Source organism: Scyliorhinus torazame, chromosome 8 (assembly GCF_047496885.1).
Source record: "Scyliorhinus torazame isolate Kashiwa2021f chromosome 8, sScyTor2.1, whole genome shotgun sequence".
Taxonomy (NCBI): domain Eukaryota; kingdom Metazoa; phylum Chordata; class Chondrichthyes; order Carcharhiniformes; family Scyliorhinidae; genus Scyliorhinus; species Scyliorhinus torazame.
In genome coordinates, this window is record NC_092714.1 from 179,766,148 (window position 1) to 179,785,150 (window position 19,003).

Consider the following 19,003-nt stretch of genomic DNA (forward strand, 5'->3'; position numbering starts at 1 on the left):
AGACATCAATAACTCATATTATTTGTAGATTGGATATGTGGATGCTTAATGAAATTTGTATGTTGAAATGTGAGGTGACATAGGAAGAATGAAGAAATATGCTCTAGATGGAGTAGCAGAGAAGATAGGCTCAAAGATCCAGGAAAGCAAATGAGGAAAGAAAAACATGTATAATGGATCCTAGGTTTTACAAATTAGAAACAGAGTAAAAGAGCAAAGAAATAATACTAAACCTATACAAATGTTTCTTTAGGATGCTACTGGGATTATATGCCCATTTTGAGAGCACTACTTAAGAAGGGTGTCAAGGTCATTCAGGAGGTACCAGAAGATTTATACAAGGGAAAGCTGATGGACACTCCCTACATCTATCCTTGGAGTTCACTTCTAGCCTTAACTGCTTGGAAGTATCCTATCTAGGTCTCAATCAGGCTCTGCAACATTGTGGAAATTCTTCAGCCGTTACACAGCAACACCTTGCACTTACCTCATCAGTCATTGTGGCAGAGAACAACATTGTCTGTCGCTGGTGGGAGCAGAGCCGAATGATCTCCTTCATTTGTTCCTCAAAGTACTCATCCAGCATTCTGCAGAGGGAAATGAGGGCCGACATTAACAGCAGTGAAAGGTAATCTCACTCAGATACTATCAATTCCTTCCTGTATAAAATACTGGATCTGCAGAAACCTGGAACAGAAGATCCTAGTCAGAGGAATGCAGTGCTCTGGAGGGATTATAGGGATGGAGTTAGGTAGTGAATGGATATAAAGCAGAGAATTTATTTCTACATGGAGGCAATAGCAATAGTAAGCCTGTGAAAAATAGCAAAAATCTGGCAGGAATGGTTAAATAAAAATTAGTGTGGAACAAGAGAGTGTAATTATGCTCTATATTTGGCATGGACAGCATATAACAAGCCATCTAGACTGAAGCAAAAGACACCAATTCCTGGTCTATCCTGTGCGACCTAATCTCAGAAAGAGTGCAAATGGAGCACTACGATTGACCTCAATGCACCTCAGGGTTCCTGATTAAATTACCCCAACTACAAAGTGTGTGTCAGGCAAAGGCATGATTGAGTTTGGCTGTGATGTCTTCTAATGGTTGCCAGCTTTCATGTGGTGAATAGCCACTTTGCCCAAGTGCCAGGGGTTGCCATTGCACTTTGATCCACATTCCGTGTCACATGTATCTACAATCCCCACTGGTGATGGGGGATGCTTTCATGTGAACATTATTTGCTTGCTGTATGCAATAGCCAGTTAATGTTTAACAGAATCTGATGATGAGCTTCCAAAATAATGGCAATGCTACCACTTTGATAGGTGTAAGGAATACTGCCAAGCCCCTTTTCATTAAGCATGAAAGCTAATTTGACGAACAGTAACAGGGATTTCTGTGATAAAATTAATATCTCGGAGTCATTGCTAGCCACACATACTGGTTTTGAATGCGAGTAAGGAACACTGGTTTCCCCCAGAGTCTTCAGCTCTCACTTATGCTTCCAAGCAGCTGGTAATGCACAGGAGTGAGCACACCGTGGAACCTGACCTCAGCTGACGAGCTAAACTAAGTGATGGCATCATCAGCATCGTCTGTGTAGATAGAGGACGTCACACCCCTACATGCATGAAGTCTGGAATGATGAAAGAGGAAGATCCTAGCAAGAGGACAATGGCACAGAAGGTAGACGGCAGAAAGGTGAGACACATCCAGGGCACTCTCTTGCAAAGTTGGTGTGCCTAAACACTGGTGCAAGTCCAGTCGTCGACCTCCCAAAACTAGGCAATTTCCAAATTACCTTCAAGCTAACGACCAATATTTCTGCTCTGTGTGCAGCAAGTTCTTAGAGCATCTCATCTTACAGAAGATAAGAGCCAGACTTGGAGAAAAACTTCAAAGCTGAACAAACTGGCTTTCAGCGGGGGCAAACCACATGCAACCAAATTCTTGCCCTAACCACCCTCTAAATTTATATTAAAAAAAGTATATTCCACCTCCTTCACAATGCCAGTGCCAAGAGGGATCCCAACATCTCCTTGAATAGCAAGAGGCTGAATCATGAAAAACATCCCGTTTATTCTTGACCAAACACTGACATACAAAAAACATCTGAACAAGACAGTAGCAAAGATCAAAACGTGAAACAATCTCCTCAGCAAACTTGCTGGCTCTTCATGGGGTGCAGATGCTCAAATCTTAAGGACCTCAGCTCTTGTTGTCTACTCGACTGCAGAGTACTGTGCACCAGTATGGTACAACTCATCCCACACCAGTCTTGGAGATACCCGGCTCAACACAACAGTGCGTATCTTCTCGGGTACCCTCTGATCAACTCGACTCCCTTGGCTCCCAAACCTAAGCAACATACCACCCTCTCACATAAATAGGGAGATTGCAACAAGAAAGCTGCTGGAGAAGGTTTACATCAAGACAAGTCTGCCGCTACACAAGGACCTTACCAATTCACCGGCTGCTCACTTCCCATCACGCCAGTGCATGACCACCGTGCCAAGGGATAACAGCAGTAGGAATGGAACCAACACACCACCATTAAAATCCATTTTCTCATCACAGATCCCACAGCCCACCCAGCTTCAACTTGCCACACCAACATTGGGCACTGCAACATTTCTTCCCCCCCCCCCACCGGCTAAGGTCTCTTTGTGCAGCTAATCGGCTCAAGTGGGTCCTTGCAGGCAGCCCAGGCTGCAGCTGTGATGCACCTCAATCAATGTCTCATCATTGAAGACTGCCCCCTGACAAAATTCAGCAGAGGGCTCAGAGAGCTCCATTTAGCCACTGCGGCAGCTGTTGCCTGGCTTGGTGATTACTGCCAAAACTCTTGACAAAGCAGACTTGCGGTCAGTCATCTTGGAAAAGACCTTACTGAGTATCATCACATATTTCAACAATGAAATCTGGTCGCAAAAATGCTGTTGCTTACAGAAGAAGTGACCAGGGCAACATGGCACCTGCCTTTGAGAAGGGAAAGGAACCTGAAGAAAGAACTACAAACAGTCAGCGCCATTTGCCTGTTCTGAAGACTACCTGGGACAAATAGGGATGGGGTATGTAATGGGAAGTGGGCATCGAACATAAATCACTGTCCATGTTTTTTTTTAATTCCTTTGTTAAGGCTTTGTATTTCTAAAGGATATTAACAGTCAGTTAGTGTAATTGTAACAGAAATTCACACAATCGTTCAAATATGGGACAATTCTCTCCTCAGCTTTACCCACTTTAGACACGGTGTGGCCCCTTCCCTTCCACTTCTTTAACTAGGGACAAGGCTGTTTCTCACCTGTCAGCTTCGTCCAGAATAAGGACCTCAATGCTGCTGAGGTCAAAGGATGGACAATTGTGAAGGTGATCAATCAGTCGGCCAGGGGTGGCAATGAGAACATCGGGTCCCACTCTCAGGGATGCCTCCTGGGTTTTTACATCCAATCCGCCTGGAAGCAAATAGGACATTTCAGATAGCTACCTAAAGCTTTCCTATGTAAGGGCAGCAGTGAAGCATCCCATCCTATCTATCTTACACTATTTTTATTATTGTTGAAAAAATACATTTTGTCAAAACCTTTTGTCTTGCACTCATCAGGACAATCACAAGAGCACCAATGTCAGAGAAAACAATAACTTTATACTGTATGATTGGGTTTGCAAGTGAACTTTAAAAAAAAAAATTTAGAGTACCCAATTCATTTTTTCCAATTAAGGGGCAATTTAGCGTGGCCAATCCACCTAGTCTGCACATCTTTGGGTTGTGGGGGCAAACCCCACGCAAACACGGGGAGAATGTGCAAACTCCACACAGACAGTGACCCAGAGCCGGAATCGAACATGGGACCTCGGCGATGTGAGGCAGCAGGGCTAACCCACTGCGGCGCTGGCGGCGGCGCTGCCCAGTTTGCAAGTGAACTTATTGTTGGTAGACTGTACACTGCAACCTCTCCAGTTAATTGTGCATAACCACCTGTCGTCCAGAATTTGTTTCAGCAGACCCTAGACATTATTTTCGTACAGAGATTTGGGAGTGGAAACATGAAGTATTTGGATAAGTAAAATAATTTATATTAGTGTTGTATAATGTTTTATGTTTTTGATAAATATTTATATCTATGGGGCGGAATTCTCACGAAACGGCGCGATGTCCGCCGACTGGCGCCCAAAACGGCGCCAATCAGACGGGAATCGCGCCGCCCCAAAAGGTCCGGAATGCTCCGCATCTTTGGGGGCCGAGCCCCAACATTGAGGGGCTAGGCCGACGCCGGAGGAATTTCCGCCCCGCCAGCTGGCGGAAACGGCCTTTGTTGCCCCGCCAGCTGGCGCGGAAATGACATCTCGGTGCGGCGCATGCGCGGGAGCGTCAGCGGCCCTGACAGTTTCCCACGCATGCGCAGTGGAGGGAGTCTCTTCCGCCTCCGCCATGGTGGAGACCGTGGCGGAGGCGGAAGGGAAAGAGTGCCCCCACGGCACAGGCCCGCCCGCGGATTGGTGGGCCCCGATCGCGGGCCAGGCCACTGTGGGGACACCCCCCGGGGTCAGATCGCCCCGCGCCCCCCCCCCCCCCCCCCCAGGACCCCGGAGCCCGCCCACGCCGCCTTGTCCCGCCGTTCAAAAGGTGGTTTAATCCACGCCGGCGGGACAGGCAATTTATTGGCGGGACTTCGGCCCATCCGAATATCCGGTGCCGGAGACTTCGGCAACCGGCGGGGGCGGGTTTCACGGCAGCCCCCGGCGATTCTCCAACCTGGCGGGGGGTCGGAGAATGACGCCCATGGTGTTTTCTTTGTTCACCTACTTGTGGTTAGGCATTCTAACGTCATTCAATAATTCACAAAATTCCAAAATCCAGAAATCACTTGGTCCCAAGCATTCCGAACGTCTGAACTGGAGCGATTAGAGTACGAACATAATAAAGTAAAGTTGAACACTCTATACTGCCTTGTATCTCATGGAGCACAGATCCCACATTAGAATCCTTCCATCATGTGTTGTTATCGAGGATCTATTGCAAAATTAAACTTGGTGGTTGCAGTAGAATTTCTGCATCAAAAGCAAAATTGTACGAAGGGCATAATCTTTTAAATTTACTTGAAGAATATTTACATTAGATAAAAAATATTCTATGTTGCTAACTGTACCTTGTAAATGTGCAGTCCCTGACATTACCCGCCCTTATTTCATAATTTTTCAAACTCTGTAAAATCTTATGTTGTAAAGGTATTTTCTTTGAATGGGATGTTAAGAGTAAAGTTTTGCTCTATTTTTACCATTTCTTTCTCTGCTGGGCAGACTCCAAAATCATGCCAATAACACCGTGAAACCAGAGTCTTTGCAGCGAGCCACATGATGCAGATTTTCTACCTCCTTTTGCTGGGGAGATGTCAAAGCCGTTGATCAATATGCTCATCTTTAGCAGGGCTCAGGAATTAAGACGTACGACTGTATGTTATTCCCACCCCGGCTCTGTAACTCTGACTGGTCGTCAACAAATGGACATCATTTTTAATTATTAAAGGAGTATCCAGAAGTAGCCACACATGAAATTTAAAAAAATAAATACATTTAGAGTACCCAATTCATTTTTTCCAATTAAGGGGCAATTTAGTGTGGCCAATCCACCTACCCTGCATATCTTTTTGGGTTGTGGGGGCGAAACCCACACAAACATGGGGAGAATGTGCAAACTCCACACAGACAATGACCCAGAGCCGGGATCAAATCTGGGACCTCGGCGCCGTGATGCAGCAATGCTAACCACTGCGTCACCGTGCTGCCCTCGCACATATGAAATCTTAAGGACAAATTTTCTTTATTTGTTCATGGGATGCGGGTGTCGCAGGCAAAGCCAGCATTTGTTGCCCATCCCTAATTGCCCTTGGACTGCGTGGCTTGCTAGACAATTGCACAGAGCAGTAAAGAGCTAACCGCATTGCTTAAGGTACCTTATTTGTTGACACAAATAGATGGGTAGACACTATAGACATATAGTCCAAACTCACCAACAGCAAGACAAAGGGTTATGGATGTGAACTGTGCCAATTGCCTGGAGACAGAGTGCACTTGGATGCCAAGCTCACGAGTTGGAACTAGAGCCAACACCCTAGTAATGGGAGCCTGTCGCGGTTTATAGATCAGACGTTCTAGGACCGGCAGCATGAAGGCAGCAGTTTTACCTATGGAGTAGTGGATAGAGAAAAAGGGGGGAAAAATTGCGAGAGCTTTAATAAAGTAGATATGTGGCAACATATGAACTTGTTTGTCTCATTTCTTATCAAGGATCTATACAAGATATTCTTGCTTTAAAATGTTTAAAACAGACTGTAAACGGATACACCACATTTAACACTAATTTATTCCACAGGATAACCACACACAGCCATATAATTGCTTCAGGTATTTTCATGAGAAGAAAATTATAGCTTCAAGTGTGATCCAAAGATTCTCCACTCCCACGCCGAAGTGGCCACGCCGTCGTGAACGCCGTCGAGGTTCACGACGGCGCGGAACGGCCCCGGTCCCGACCGATTCAGGCCCTGACAATGGGCCAGTATCGGGGCCGCGTCATCTACACGCGCCAGGCCTTGTCGCCCGCGTAAAAGCGGCGCCGCATAGATGACGCGGCCGGCGCCGCATAACGGACGTCATCCGCGCATGCGCGGGTTGGCCGGCGCCAACCTGTGCATGCGTGGTTGCCGTCCTCTCTAAGTCCGCCCCGCAAGAAGATGGGGGACGGATCTTGCGGGGCCGCGGAAGGAAGGAGGTCCTCCTTCAGAGAGGACGGCCCGACGATCGGTGGGCACTGATCGCAGGTCACCCCACATTCCAGGTGAAGCCCGGTGCAGGATCCCCCCTCGCCCCCCCCCCCACTGGCCGCCCCCCCAGCGTTCACGCACCGCCCATGACTGCAGCGACCAGGTGTGGACGGCGCCGGGGGGAACCCGCCGTTTTGGTCTGGCCACTCGGCCCTCAGAATAGCGGGGGTGCCGGAGAATCGCCATTTTTGGTGTCTCCGCCGATTCTCCGGCCTGCGAAACTCGACCGGGCCGTTCCCGCCGCGTGGGAGAATCGCGGGAGGGCGTCGGACCGGCGTCCCCGGAAATTTTGGCGGCCGAGGCGATTCTCCCAACCGGCGTGGGAGTGGAGAATCGCGCCCCTGACATTGCGCAGTTATATCTGACCTCTCACTTGCCATTTTCCCCCACATACAGCAGGTTAAACTTCAGCCTCTAACCACCCTCCTGTGCTGGGCAAGACTCGAGTTACTTATTTATAATCTAATTGAAATTTTGACATCGCAAGATCTCAGCCTCCATCACTTTAACCATAAGCTGATATGATTGTCTCTTTCATACATCCATAAAACTGGAAACTACTGGTGAAATTCTAGGTCCCTCAGCTCATCAGTAATTCCACGGTTAACTCAAGAACACAAGAATTAGTAGCAGGAATAGGCACCTCGAGCCTGCCCCGCCATTCGATAAAATCATGGCTGGTCTGATTGTGGCCTCAACTCCATTTCCCTGTCTGCCCTCCATGATCCCCGAATCCCTTATGAATCAAATAGCTACTTAATTCAGCCTTGAATATAAATGACTCTGCCTAGACTGCTCTATGAGGAAGAGAATTCCATAGACTAACAACCTTCTGAGAGAAAAACATTTCTCCTCATCTCAGTCTTAAATGGGAGAACTATGTCTTTTAAACTTTGTCTCCAAGTTTGTGGCACCCCCATGAGGGGAAACATATCTCTGCATCCACCCTGTCAAGTCCCCTCAGGATCTTACACGCTTCAATAAATCCACTCTCATTCTTCTAAATTCTTATGGATACATGCATAACCTCCTCAACTATTCCTCATAAGATAATCCCTTCATCCCAGGAATCTAGTTTAGGGTTAATATACCCAAGGACATTTACTTTCATTTTGTCACAAGTGGGCACACAGGCCTACATATAGCTAGCTTCTTCAGCACCTTCTCTGTGATGTACTGGCTCAGGGGTAAGAGAGACCAGAGTTCTCCTAGTCTGCGAGTAAGGTAGGGGTGGGGTTGGCTGGGTTTGGGTTGTGGGAGGATGGAAGCAGGAAATCAAATCAGGGTTCATCACTAACCTGTGGCTTCTGTTGAATCATTAAATTTACAGTGCAAAAGGAGGCCACAGTAGATAGTGGATGTTTGCAGATATATGCCAAGGTAAGATTGAAGCCAGGCTTGTCCAACACATGGCCTGTGAAGCCTCCCATTGCGCCCCCCCTCCCCCTCGAGGTAGTTTGAAAAATGCCAGTAAGTGCAGTCAAACGTTCTGAAAGAAACTGCTCCTCCAATCACAGGCTGTTCCTCACCTGCGTTTGCTACCGATGGGCTCAAGGGTTGGAGAGGAATGTGGGAGAGATGCACTGAGCATCCATTGTAGGAGCAGTGAGTGGGCCCGCGAGACAGAGGCATGAGGAGAGGAAGGACATGGAGAGAGACTGCTGTGCCGGCTTTTTTTTGGAGGGGGGGGGTAAGGAGCCTTGGTCTGGGTGAGGGAGGGAGAGATTTACTCCGTGTCTGGCAGGTGAGGGAGGGAGAAGAGGCTCGCTCTGGGTTGGACAAGGAGAGGCTCGCTCCGCACCGGGCTGGATGGGGGAAGAAGAGACTCGCTTGGAGCTGGGTGGGGGAAGGAAAAGCTTACTGCCTGCCTGGCTGGCTGAGTGGGGGAAGGAGGCTCGTTCCGTCCCTGGGTGGTGGTGGTGGGGGAGGGAGGGAGAGAGCGTGAGAGAGTCAGAGAGAGCGTGTGTCAGAAAGTGTGTGAGCGAGTCTGTATGTGTCTGCCATTTTTGTGTGCAGATGCTGTTAGGGTATGATGTTCCTAAAGGATAGGTGTGTGCTGTTGCTATGTCAATTGTATCATTGATACTGGGCACTCTGCTTTGAATTTGCACTTCTGTTTTACAGTCCGTGTTGATCAACTGGGTTTGTTCACCAATTTCTCTCCACCTCTTCTTTGGAAGGTGGTGCTTCCATGGCACTAGCTGGGTTGAACTACCTCATAAAGCTATCGTTGAGATGAGCTTTGGCTGGTTTGACATTTCACTCATTCTCTCCCCACACTCACTCACTCATTCTCTCCCACACTCACTCACTCTCTCTTCCCCACACTCACTCACTCACTCATTCTTTTCCCCCACACTCATTCACTCATTCTCTCTCCCACATTCACTCACTCATTCTCTCTCCCACACTCACTCACTCATTCTCTCCCCCACACTCACTCACTCATTCTCTCCCCCACACTCACTCACTCCTTCTCTCCTCCACACTCACTCACTCATTCTCTCCCCCACACTGGTTCTATGACTGTTTTCCACACTAAGTCATTCTCTCAAGAGATTGGGTGTGGGTGAGAAAAGTGGTGCCAGTAGATGTCAAGCCAGTCGAGGGTCACCTGAATGATAGCTACACACAGCCCAGCCAGTGCCATGGAAGCATCATCTTTGAAAAAGTGGAGAGAAATTGGTACACAAATCCAGTTGAACGTTACGGGCTGCAAAACAACTGGCAAATTCAGTGCAGAGCGCCCAGTATCAATGATACAATTAACTTACTGTGCTCACCCCAGTCCAACGCCGGCATCTCCACATCACAATTAACATAGCAACAGAACACACCTATCCTCTTACCCTAACAGCATTACCACACAAAGATGCCACACATTATGTTGGCTCATCTTAGCTCCTGATAAGACTGCACAATTTACAACCAATGTGCAAAGATGTAATACATCGATAGTCTAAAAGGTGATTTGTGGATAGCCCAGGTTTAAGAAATGCTGGGCGAAACCCAGCAATTCATACAGAGCTCAGGAGCAACTTGTATCACTCTAACAATAACATGGCTCAGGTACAGGAAATATCGAGCGCAACAACATACCCACAAGAACACATTCCTGGTACAGAAATTCCCTACTTGCCTTACGTACTGGGGATGACCAAGCAAGACACTAAAGCAAATCCTACCTGTTCCAGTAGCAGCACATGCACACAGGTCTCTGCCGAGTAGACCTAAAGGAATACATGCTTTCTGAATGGGGGTTGGTTGCTTGAAGCCCACTGTAGTGATTGCCTAAACAATCAAAGAGTTAGAAAGAGTCAGAGATCCAAGTTTTGGATTCCAGAATCAATCTCCACTTGGAGAGGTAAGGATTAATCAAGGACAAGTCAGCATGATTTTGTCAGGGGAGATCATGTCTAACAAATTTGATTGAATTTGTTGAGGAAGTGACAAGGCGTGTTGATTTAAAAAAAAAAAATTTGGAATACCCAATCATTTTTTTTCCAATTAAGGGGCAATTTAGCGTGTTCATCCACCTACTTTGCACATCTTTGGGTTGTGGGGGCGAAACCCACGCAAACACGGGGAGAATGTGCAAACTCCACACGGACAGTGACCCAGAGCTGGGATCGAACCTGGTACCTCGGCGCCGTGAGACTGCAGTGCTACCACTGTGCCACCGTGCTGCCCCAGTAGGTGTGTTGATGAGGGCAATGCAGTTTATTTGATCTACATGGACTACAGTAAAATTTTTGGCATGGTCAAGCACGGAGGCTGATCAAGGAAGTAGGAGCTCATGGGATCCAGGGTAATTTGGCAAATTGAATGCAAAATTAGCTTAGTGGCAGGAGGCAGAGGGTAACTTAAAAACATTTTTTTAGTACCCAATTACTTTTTTTTCCAATTAAGGGACAATTTAGCATGGCCAATCCACCTACCCTGCACATCTTTGGGTTGTGGGGGTGAGGCCCACGCTGGCACGGGGAGAATGTGCAAACTCCACACGGACAGTTACCCGGAGCCGGGACCGAACCTGGGTACTCGGCGCCGTGAGGCAGAAGTGCTAACCACTGCGCCACCATGCCGTCCGCAGAGGGCAATGGTCGAAGGTTGTTTTTGTGTCTGGAAACCTGTATCCAGTGGTGTATCACAGGGATTGGTGCTAGGTCCCTTACTGTTTGTTATGTAGATTAATGATCTAGATGTGAATGTAAGTTCCCAGATGACACAAAAATTGGTGGTGTGGTAAACAATGAGGAGAAAAGCTTTAGATTACCGGATGATTTAGACAGGCTGGTCAGATGGGCAGAACAGTGACAAATGGATATAATCATGAAAAGTGTGAGATGATGCATTTGGGAGGATTAACAGGGCAAGAGAGCATACAATGAAAGGTGGGATGCTCGGAAGTACAGAGACCCAGAGGAGCTTTGGGGTGCATGTTCATAGGTCCCTGAAGGCAGCAAGACAGGTAGATAAAGCGGTTAAGAAGGCATATGGGATACTTGCCTTTATTAGCTGAGGCATAGAATATGAAAGTAGGGAGGTATGATGGAACTGTATAAATCGCTTGTTAGGCCACAGCTAGAGTACTGTGTGCAGTTCATGTCACCACACTATAGGAAGGATGTGACTGCACAAGAAAGGGTGCAGAGGAGATTCTCCAGGATGTTGCCCGGCTGGTGCTTTTCAGCTATGAAAAGAGGCTGGTTAGGCTGGGGTTGTTTTCCTTTCAGCAGAGAAGGCCGATGCGCACCCCATTGATTTGTACAAAATTCTGAGCGATATAGATAGGAAGAAACATTTCCCCTTAGTAGAGGTATCAAAAACCAGGGGGCATAGATTTAAGGTAAGTAGGAAATGTAATAATAATAATCTTTATTATTGTCACAAGTAGGCTTACATTAACACTGCAATGAAATTACTGTGAAAAGCCCTTAATCGCCACACTCCGGCGCCTGTTCGGGTACACGGAGGGAGAATTCAGAATGTCAAATTCACCTAATAAGCACGTCTTTCGGGACTTGTGGGAGGAAACCGGAGCACCCGGGAGGAAACCCAGGCAGACATGGGGAGAACGTGCAGACTCTGCACAGACAGCGAACCGAGCCGGAATTGAACCTAGGACCCTGGCGCTGTGAAGCAAAAGTGCTAACCACTGTGCTGCCATGCAGAGGGGATGTGAGGAAAAACTTTTCCACCCTGAGGGTGATGGGAATCTGGAACTCATTGTCGGAAAAGATGGTAGAGGCAGGAACTGTCACAACATTTAAGCATTTAGATGAGCACTTGAAACGCCATAGCATACAAAGCTACAGACAAGTGCTGGAAAATGGGAATAGAATAGATAGTTTTTTGACGGATGGCACTGACACGATGGGCCGAAGGGCCTCTTTCTGTGCTGTAAAACTCTGACTCTATGTATGCAGGCTAGGGAGGGATAATAAGGCAGGATTCTCATCCCTCCAGATTCTGGTGTCAGAAATGCACCACCTGTCAAGATTGAGCTTAGCTCTGATTCAACAGGCAGTCAAACCTATTGACACTCATTTTCTGGGCCTTCACATATGACCAATGGCCATTTGATGAGGTTCAAAAAAGTCATGGGTGATAATGGAATTTTACCCTTGCAGGTGTCAGTGCCTTAAAAGACGGAACATTGCTGAGGAGGAGGAAACAAATTTTGAAACGATTTGGGTCATTAATTCACATTTTGTGATGTGAGACCAGTTTTCGGAGATGTCTGATGTCTCATGCCTTTCAGAAGAGGCCAATTCTTCACAAGAAATAGTCAACAAGAATATGTGCACATTCCCAAATTCCTAGCAAGTATCTCAATTTACAAGCAGAAAGTAACACACAGTAAATTGTACATGGCAATGCCGCCTTCCCAGAAAGCAAAGCACCTCGCAGTCAAATAATGGGTAACATTCATAGTAAGACATGTTGATGCCTAAACGTCTCAAGTGATGCATTATACCTTTAAAAGTGGTCGAGAGAGATTCATATCTTGGAATGTCAGGCTGTCGTCAAACTGAGGAGCATCCTCAAAGAACACGGCCGAATCCTGGATGGGAACACAAACAACACTGTGAGCTGGAAGCCAACAAACTCCACAAATAGCTTCACGTTCCTCATTCTCCCCAATTTAATAATCATTTCAATTATCTCTCCACTCATTCAAACCCAATGGCCTACCAATCTCCCCATTGCATTTATTGCTCCTCTCTAATTTCTCTTGAGAAGATAGTGGTGAGCCTCCTTCTGGAACAGCTGCAGTCCTTATAGGTACATTCATAGGGCTGTTAGGGAGTTCCAGGATTTTGACCCAGCGACAGTGAAGGAACAGCGATATATTTCCAAGTCAGGATGGTGTGTGGCTTGAAGGGAAACATGCAGGTGGTGGTGTTCCCAGGTTTCTGCTGCCCTTGTCCTTCTAGTTAGTAATGGTCATGGATTGGTAGATGCTGTCAAAGGAGGTTTGGTGAGTTGCTGCAGTGCACCTTGTAGATGGCACATACTGCTGGCACTGTCCATCAGTGGTGGAGGGAGTGAATGTTTAAGGTGGTGGATGGGGTGTAAATCAAGCAGGCTGCTTTGTCCTGGATGGTATTGAGCTTCTTGACTGTTGTTGGAGCTGCACTCATTCAATCAGACTCCTAGATTGTGCCTTGTAGCTGGTGGGCAGGCTTTGGGGAGAGTCAGGAGGTGAATTGCTCACCCCAGAATTCCCAATTCCGACCTGTTCTTGGAGCCACAGTATTTATATGGCTGGTCCAGTTCAGTTCCTGGTCAATGGCAAACCCCAGGATGTTGATAGTGGGAGATTTCAGTGATGTAATGTCATTGAATGTCAAGAGGCGAAGGCTAGATTCCCTCTTTCCTGGCACTTATTTGGCACGAATGTCACGAGACATTTATTAGCCCAAGCCCGAATGCTGTCCAGGTCTTGATGCATTTGGACATGAACTGCTTCAGTAGCTGAGGAATCGCGGGTGGTGCTGAACATTATGCAATCATCAGCAACCATCCTCCCTTCTGACTTTATGATGGAAGGAAAGTCATTGATGAAGCAGCTGAAAAAGGTTGGGCCCAGGACACTACCCAGAGCAACTCCTGCAGGCACGCCCTGGGACTGAGACGATCGGCCTCCAACAATCACAACCGCCTTGCTTTGGGTTAGGTTTGATTCCAACCACTGGAGAGTTTCCCCCCCAATTCCCATTGACTTCAGTTTTGCTGGGTTCACTGATGAGACTGACATCATTCAAATTCTGCCTTGATGTAAAGGACAGTCACTCTCACCTTACCTCTTGAGTTCAGCTCTTTTGTTCATGTTTGGACCAAGGCTGCAAGAACCTACACCGAGTGTCAGCGAGCAGGTTACTGCTGAATAAGTGCCACTTAGTAGGACTGTCAACGACACTTTCCATCACTTTGCTGATGATCGAGAATAGACTGAGGAGTTGGGTCTGTCCGGCCTTTTGTGGAAAGGGCACACCTGGGCAATTTTCCACATTGCCAGGTCGATGCCAGTGTTGTAACTGTATTGGAACAACTTGGCTAGGGGCGCAGCAAGTTCTGGAGCACAAGTCTTCAGTACTATTGCCGGAATGTTGTCAGGGACTATAGCCTTTACAGTGCCCTGTGCCGTCAGCTGTTTTGTGCTATCATGTAGAGTGAATCGAATTGGCTAAAGACTGGTGTCTTGCGATATTGGGGATCTCAGGAGGCCGAAATGGATCGTCCACTTGGCACTTCAGGCTGTAGATGAAGTTCCTTCTCACAACATTCTATCTTAGCCTCATCTCACTCGCTCTCCTTCACTACTCTCCCCCCAGGCAACTGTCCGTAGCATCTCCTTCTAAGTGTCACTCTGTTTCCAATCCTGTCCACTTGTCCTTCCAGGTGCTCTTCCATTTCCATAGTACGCCTCTATTCCAGTCACTCTTGGAATATAGTCCACTCAGTTGTGGGGCTCCCAAAAGTTAAATTAAGAAAGGTAAACAAAAAAGAACCTCAGCGATGGCTAAGGTTCATGAACACTCACCTGACGCAGGCCACCACCCCTCTCCCTCCAGACATTATTGTTGTCAGCAATGCAATCATCCCCATTATCCAACCACAGTAGGAGACAAAACACCAGGAGCACTCACATTCCCAGCAACTTTCCCCTTTTTCTTCTTCCCCTTTATTTTCAGTGTGTCTGTGAAATAATCAGCATTAAGTCAGTCTCTGAGCAATCAATAAAGAGATGGAAAACATATGAATTTTGTTTTGTCACTCGGTCCCTTGTGGGGGGGGGCAAGTGCACAGGGTGGGGGGGTGGGGTGGGGGGGCATGGAGCAAGGGAGGAGTTTCAAATATGCTCCGCCATGCCGTAAGATCATGGTTGATCTATTTTAACCTCAACCGCACATTCCTGCCTACACCCAATAACCTTTCACCCTCTTGCTTATCAAGAGTCTGTTCTATTTGTGCCTTAAAAGATATTCATAGGTTCTGCACCAACCACCTTCTGAGGAAGAGAATTCCAAAGCCTCACAACCTCTGATAAATGGTATAGTATTACCACAAAAAAAAATTAACAACTTCAAGACCAGGCAATGCTCTTACCTGCTTTCTGTAAAATATCTTCATCTGCTGAGGAAAACTCAGCCATTGACTCATCATCCTCTTCATCTTCTGGCTCTTCCTCACCATCAGATTCCTCAGCCTCACCATCGACCTCCGCCTCACCAGGGTCTTCATCTTCCTTTATTGTATCTGGTTTGGACACAGTGTCTTCAGTAGGGTCGGTCTTTATTCTCTTTGCTTCTTTTGTAGATTTGTCCTGGAAATAAGAAACATTTAAACCAAAAGCAGGGACTGACACCTGTCATTCCTCCTCTCAAGATTGTTACCGTCCCTTCAGTTATCCTCTCCCAGCAGCTTCATTTCAAGGATTACTTCTTCCCCCAATCTAGACTCATTTCTGGAGCTTCTGGCAAAAGTCAAAAAAGAGACCATAACTTCTGCCAGAATATCCTTCCTTTCTCATGCTCTGCAGATTGTTCAGAATGTTTATTGAGTGTGGAACTGACCTAGAAAGTGCAGTTCGTATCTTGGTTTGTGCTGATCACATTAACAAGGGTGTTATGAATGTTCTGACGGGTAGTTTGGGGCTCACACCCCTAATTGCTATCCAGGGAACTTTGCCGACGTGTGCATATGGATTTGACTGTGGAATATGGTGCTTTGTAGTTTAAAGTCCTGGGAATACCTATTCTGAATGTCTATACTTGAACAATGACCACTTTGACTGGCATTCATGGAAACATATCCACGTTGCTTATTACATCCTCAAAGAACTGTAATAAATTTTTCAAATACTATTTCCCTTTCATAAAACCATATTGACTCTGCCTTATTGTATTATAATTTTCTAACTGTCCTGCTACTACTACTTTAATAATATATTCTAGCATTTTTCCCAATCACAGATATTAGACACATTTTTAAAAAAAATTCATTTTTACAGGATGTGGGCATCGCTGGCTAGGCCAGCATTTGTACCCATCCCTAATTGTCCTTGAGAAGGTGGTGGTGAACTGCCTTTTTGAACCGCTGCAGTCCATGTGGTGTAGGTACACCCACAGTGCTGTTTGTGATGGAGTTCCAGGATTTTGGTCTAGCAACAGTGAAGGAACGCCGATATATTTCCAAGTCAGGATAGTGAGTGACTTGGAGGGGAACTGCCAAAATTGTAGACTTCCCAGGTATCTGCTACCCTTGTCCTTCTAGATGTTAGTGGTCAGGGGTTTGGAAGGAGCTGCCTAAAAAGCCTTGTTGAGTTCTTGCAGTCCATCTTGTAGATGATACACACTGCTGCTACTGAGCACGGTGGTGGAGGGAGTGAATGTTTATCGAAGGGTGCCAATCAAATGGGCTACTTTGTCCTGGATGGTGCTGAGCTTCTTGAGTGTTGTTGGAGCTACACTCATTCACTTATAGAACCAAGATTGGTAATTAGGAGTGGGGAGAATTCCATCACACCCCTGACTTGTGCCTAGTAGGTGGCAGACAGACTTTGGGGAGTCTCGAGGCGAGTTACTCGCTGCAGGATTCCTAGCCTCTGACCTGCTCATGCAGCCACTGTATTTATATGGCTAGTCCAGTTCAGTTTCTGGGCAATCCCCAGGATGTTGATAGTGGGAGATTCAGCAATGGTAATGCCACTGAATGTCAAGGCGCGATGGTTTGATTCTCTCTTATTGAAGATGGCCGTTGCCTGTGATATGGGCCAGGGTGTAGAGAACCCCAAAGTGTATCATGGAGTTCATCTGACCCACAACTTTTAATAGATTGTGGTATGGGGAGCACACGGCCCACTCTACAGGTGTGGCACAGCAGAAATGGAAAAGTATTTTTTAAAGCAAAACAATGTTTATGCTATGAACTCAAGTTAACCTTTTTAAAACAAACAGTGAACATCTTAGCAACCATTAATTCAAATCCAACCCCCAAAGAATACAACACTAAGTAATGCGTACGCTGTCCTTTTCACATACAAAAGACTTATAAAAAACAATCTTTAACAGAAGCACATCAGGTTAAAGTCACTACTCAGAACATTTATAATTCTGAATTCACCAAATGATGAAGAGACAGTCTTTTCATGGCAGAGAGAACAGCAGTACACCTGCTTTGTCTGGCTTTAGCTCCAACACTGAACACGAAACCAAAAAGACAGATGCACCCAAGCTTTTCTCAAAGTGAAACTAAAAAGTAGAGCCAGAGCTCAGCTCCACCCACACTCTGACATCACTGCAGTAACATGAGCAGCCAAACATTTCTTAAAGCGACATTCTCATGACACCTGGCACTTGTGTGGCTCGAATATTACTTGCCACTTATCAGCCCAAGCTATAAGTGACCTATAGTTTCCTGTTTCGGTTTAACTCAGTTGGCTGGACAGCTGGTCCGTGATGCAGAGTAAGGCCAACAGCACGGGTTCAATTCCCCTACAGGCTGAGGATATTCATGAAGGCTCTGCCTTCTCTACCTTGCCCCTCGCCTGAGGTGTGATAATCCCTCAGGTTAAATCACCACCAATCTGCTCTACCCCTCTAACGGTATACCCTCCAAAGATTCTACAGTCTAACCCCAGTGGGCCGGCCATTGCACAAACTTAAGACTCTAGGAAGGAGCACTTATAATGTTGCATAAAGTTTAAATCCTAAACAAGTATTTTATTATAGAACCAAGATTGGTAGTTAGAAAGCTGAAACTTTAACAGGCAGGATTCAAGCACTGGATAATATCGTGCCCATCAGATGTAAAACTACCTATCCTTTTTTTAAAAAGATTTTTATTTCACAAATTTTCCATCATTAGCACCATACAAAAAAAAACAAGAATAACCCCAACAACAGAAATAAAACAATCCCACTGAAACCCCAACCCCCCCTTCCCCCGGTCAACAGTCAAGGTTAACCAACTCCAGAAAGTGCATAATGAACAAGCCCCAACAATTGCAGAACCCCTCCTTCGCCCCCTCAGCTCAAACTTCACCTTCTCCAGGGTCAAAAACTCCAGCGGGTCCCCCCCGCGACACTGAGGCACAGGGTGGAGAAACTGACCTCCACCCCAACAGAACCTGCCTACGAGCAATTAGCGAGGCAAAGACTAAAATATCCGCCCCATCTGCAACTTGGACCAGTCCGACACCCCAAATATGGTTTCTCGAAGACCGGGCTCTACATCCACCTGCAAGAGCCCCGAGAACGTGCTAAATACTGTCCTCCAAAACGTTTCTAGCTTCGGGCGGGACCAAAACACATGAACACGGTTCGCGGGGCCCCTCCTACATTACTCACAGACATCCTCCACCCCCTCAAACAGCCGCTCATACTTGATTTTGTGAGGTGCGTCCCATGTACGACTTTCAGCTGCATCATCCCCAACCTCGCACATGAGGTCGAGGAATTCACCCTCCGCAGCACCTCACACCACAATCCCTCTTCCAAAGTGCCCCCCAGCTCTTCCTCCCACTTTGCCTTAATCCCCTCCATGGACACCACTTCCTCCTCTAGGATCCTCCCATAGATCACCAAAACAACCCCCCTTTGCCCTCCCGCTGACAGCACTGCCTCCAGAAACTAAGAGGCCGGCGCTATCGGGAAAACCGTTCTTTTTTT

General features: G+C 46.8%; 1 protein-coding gene across 1 annotated transcript in view; it reads right to left on the bottom strand.

Annotated features, from left to right (window-relative positions):
• Positions 1-19,003, bottom strand: part of ddx27 (DEAD (Asp-Glu-Ala-Asp) box polypeptide 27) — a 73,711-nt gene that overhangs the window by 24,994 nt on the left and 29,714 nt on the right. Inside the window, exons 4-10 of the mRNA XM_072514584.1 lie at positions 15,441-15,657; positions 14,981-15,030; positions 12,805-12,891; positions 10,010-10,115; positions 6,012-6,185; positions 3,305-3,455; positions 488-587 (exon numbers count right to left, since the gene is read on the bottom strand). Coding sequence (XP_072370685.1) covers positions 488-587; positions 3,305-3,455; positions 6,012-6,185; positions 10,010-10,115; positions 12,805-12,891; positions 14,981-15,030; positions 15,441-15,657 — 885 coding nt within the window. The remainder of the gene's footprint in view (positions 1-487; positions 588-3,304; positions 3,456-6,011; positions 6,186-10,009; positions 10,116-12,804; positions 12,892-14,980; positions 15,031-15,440; positions 15,658-19,003) is intronic.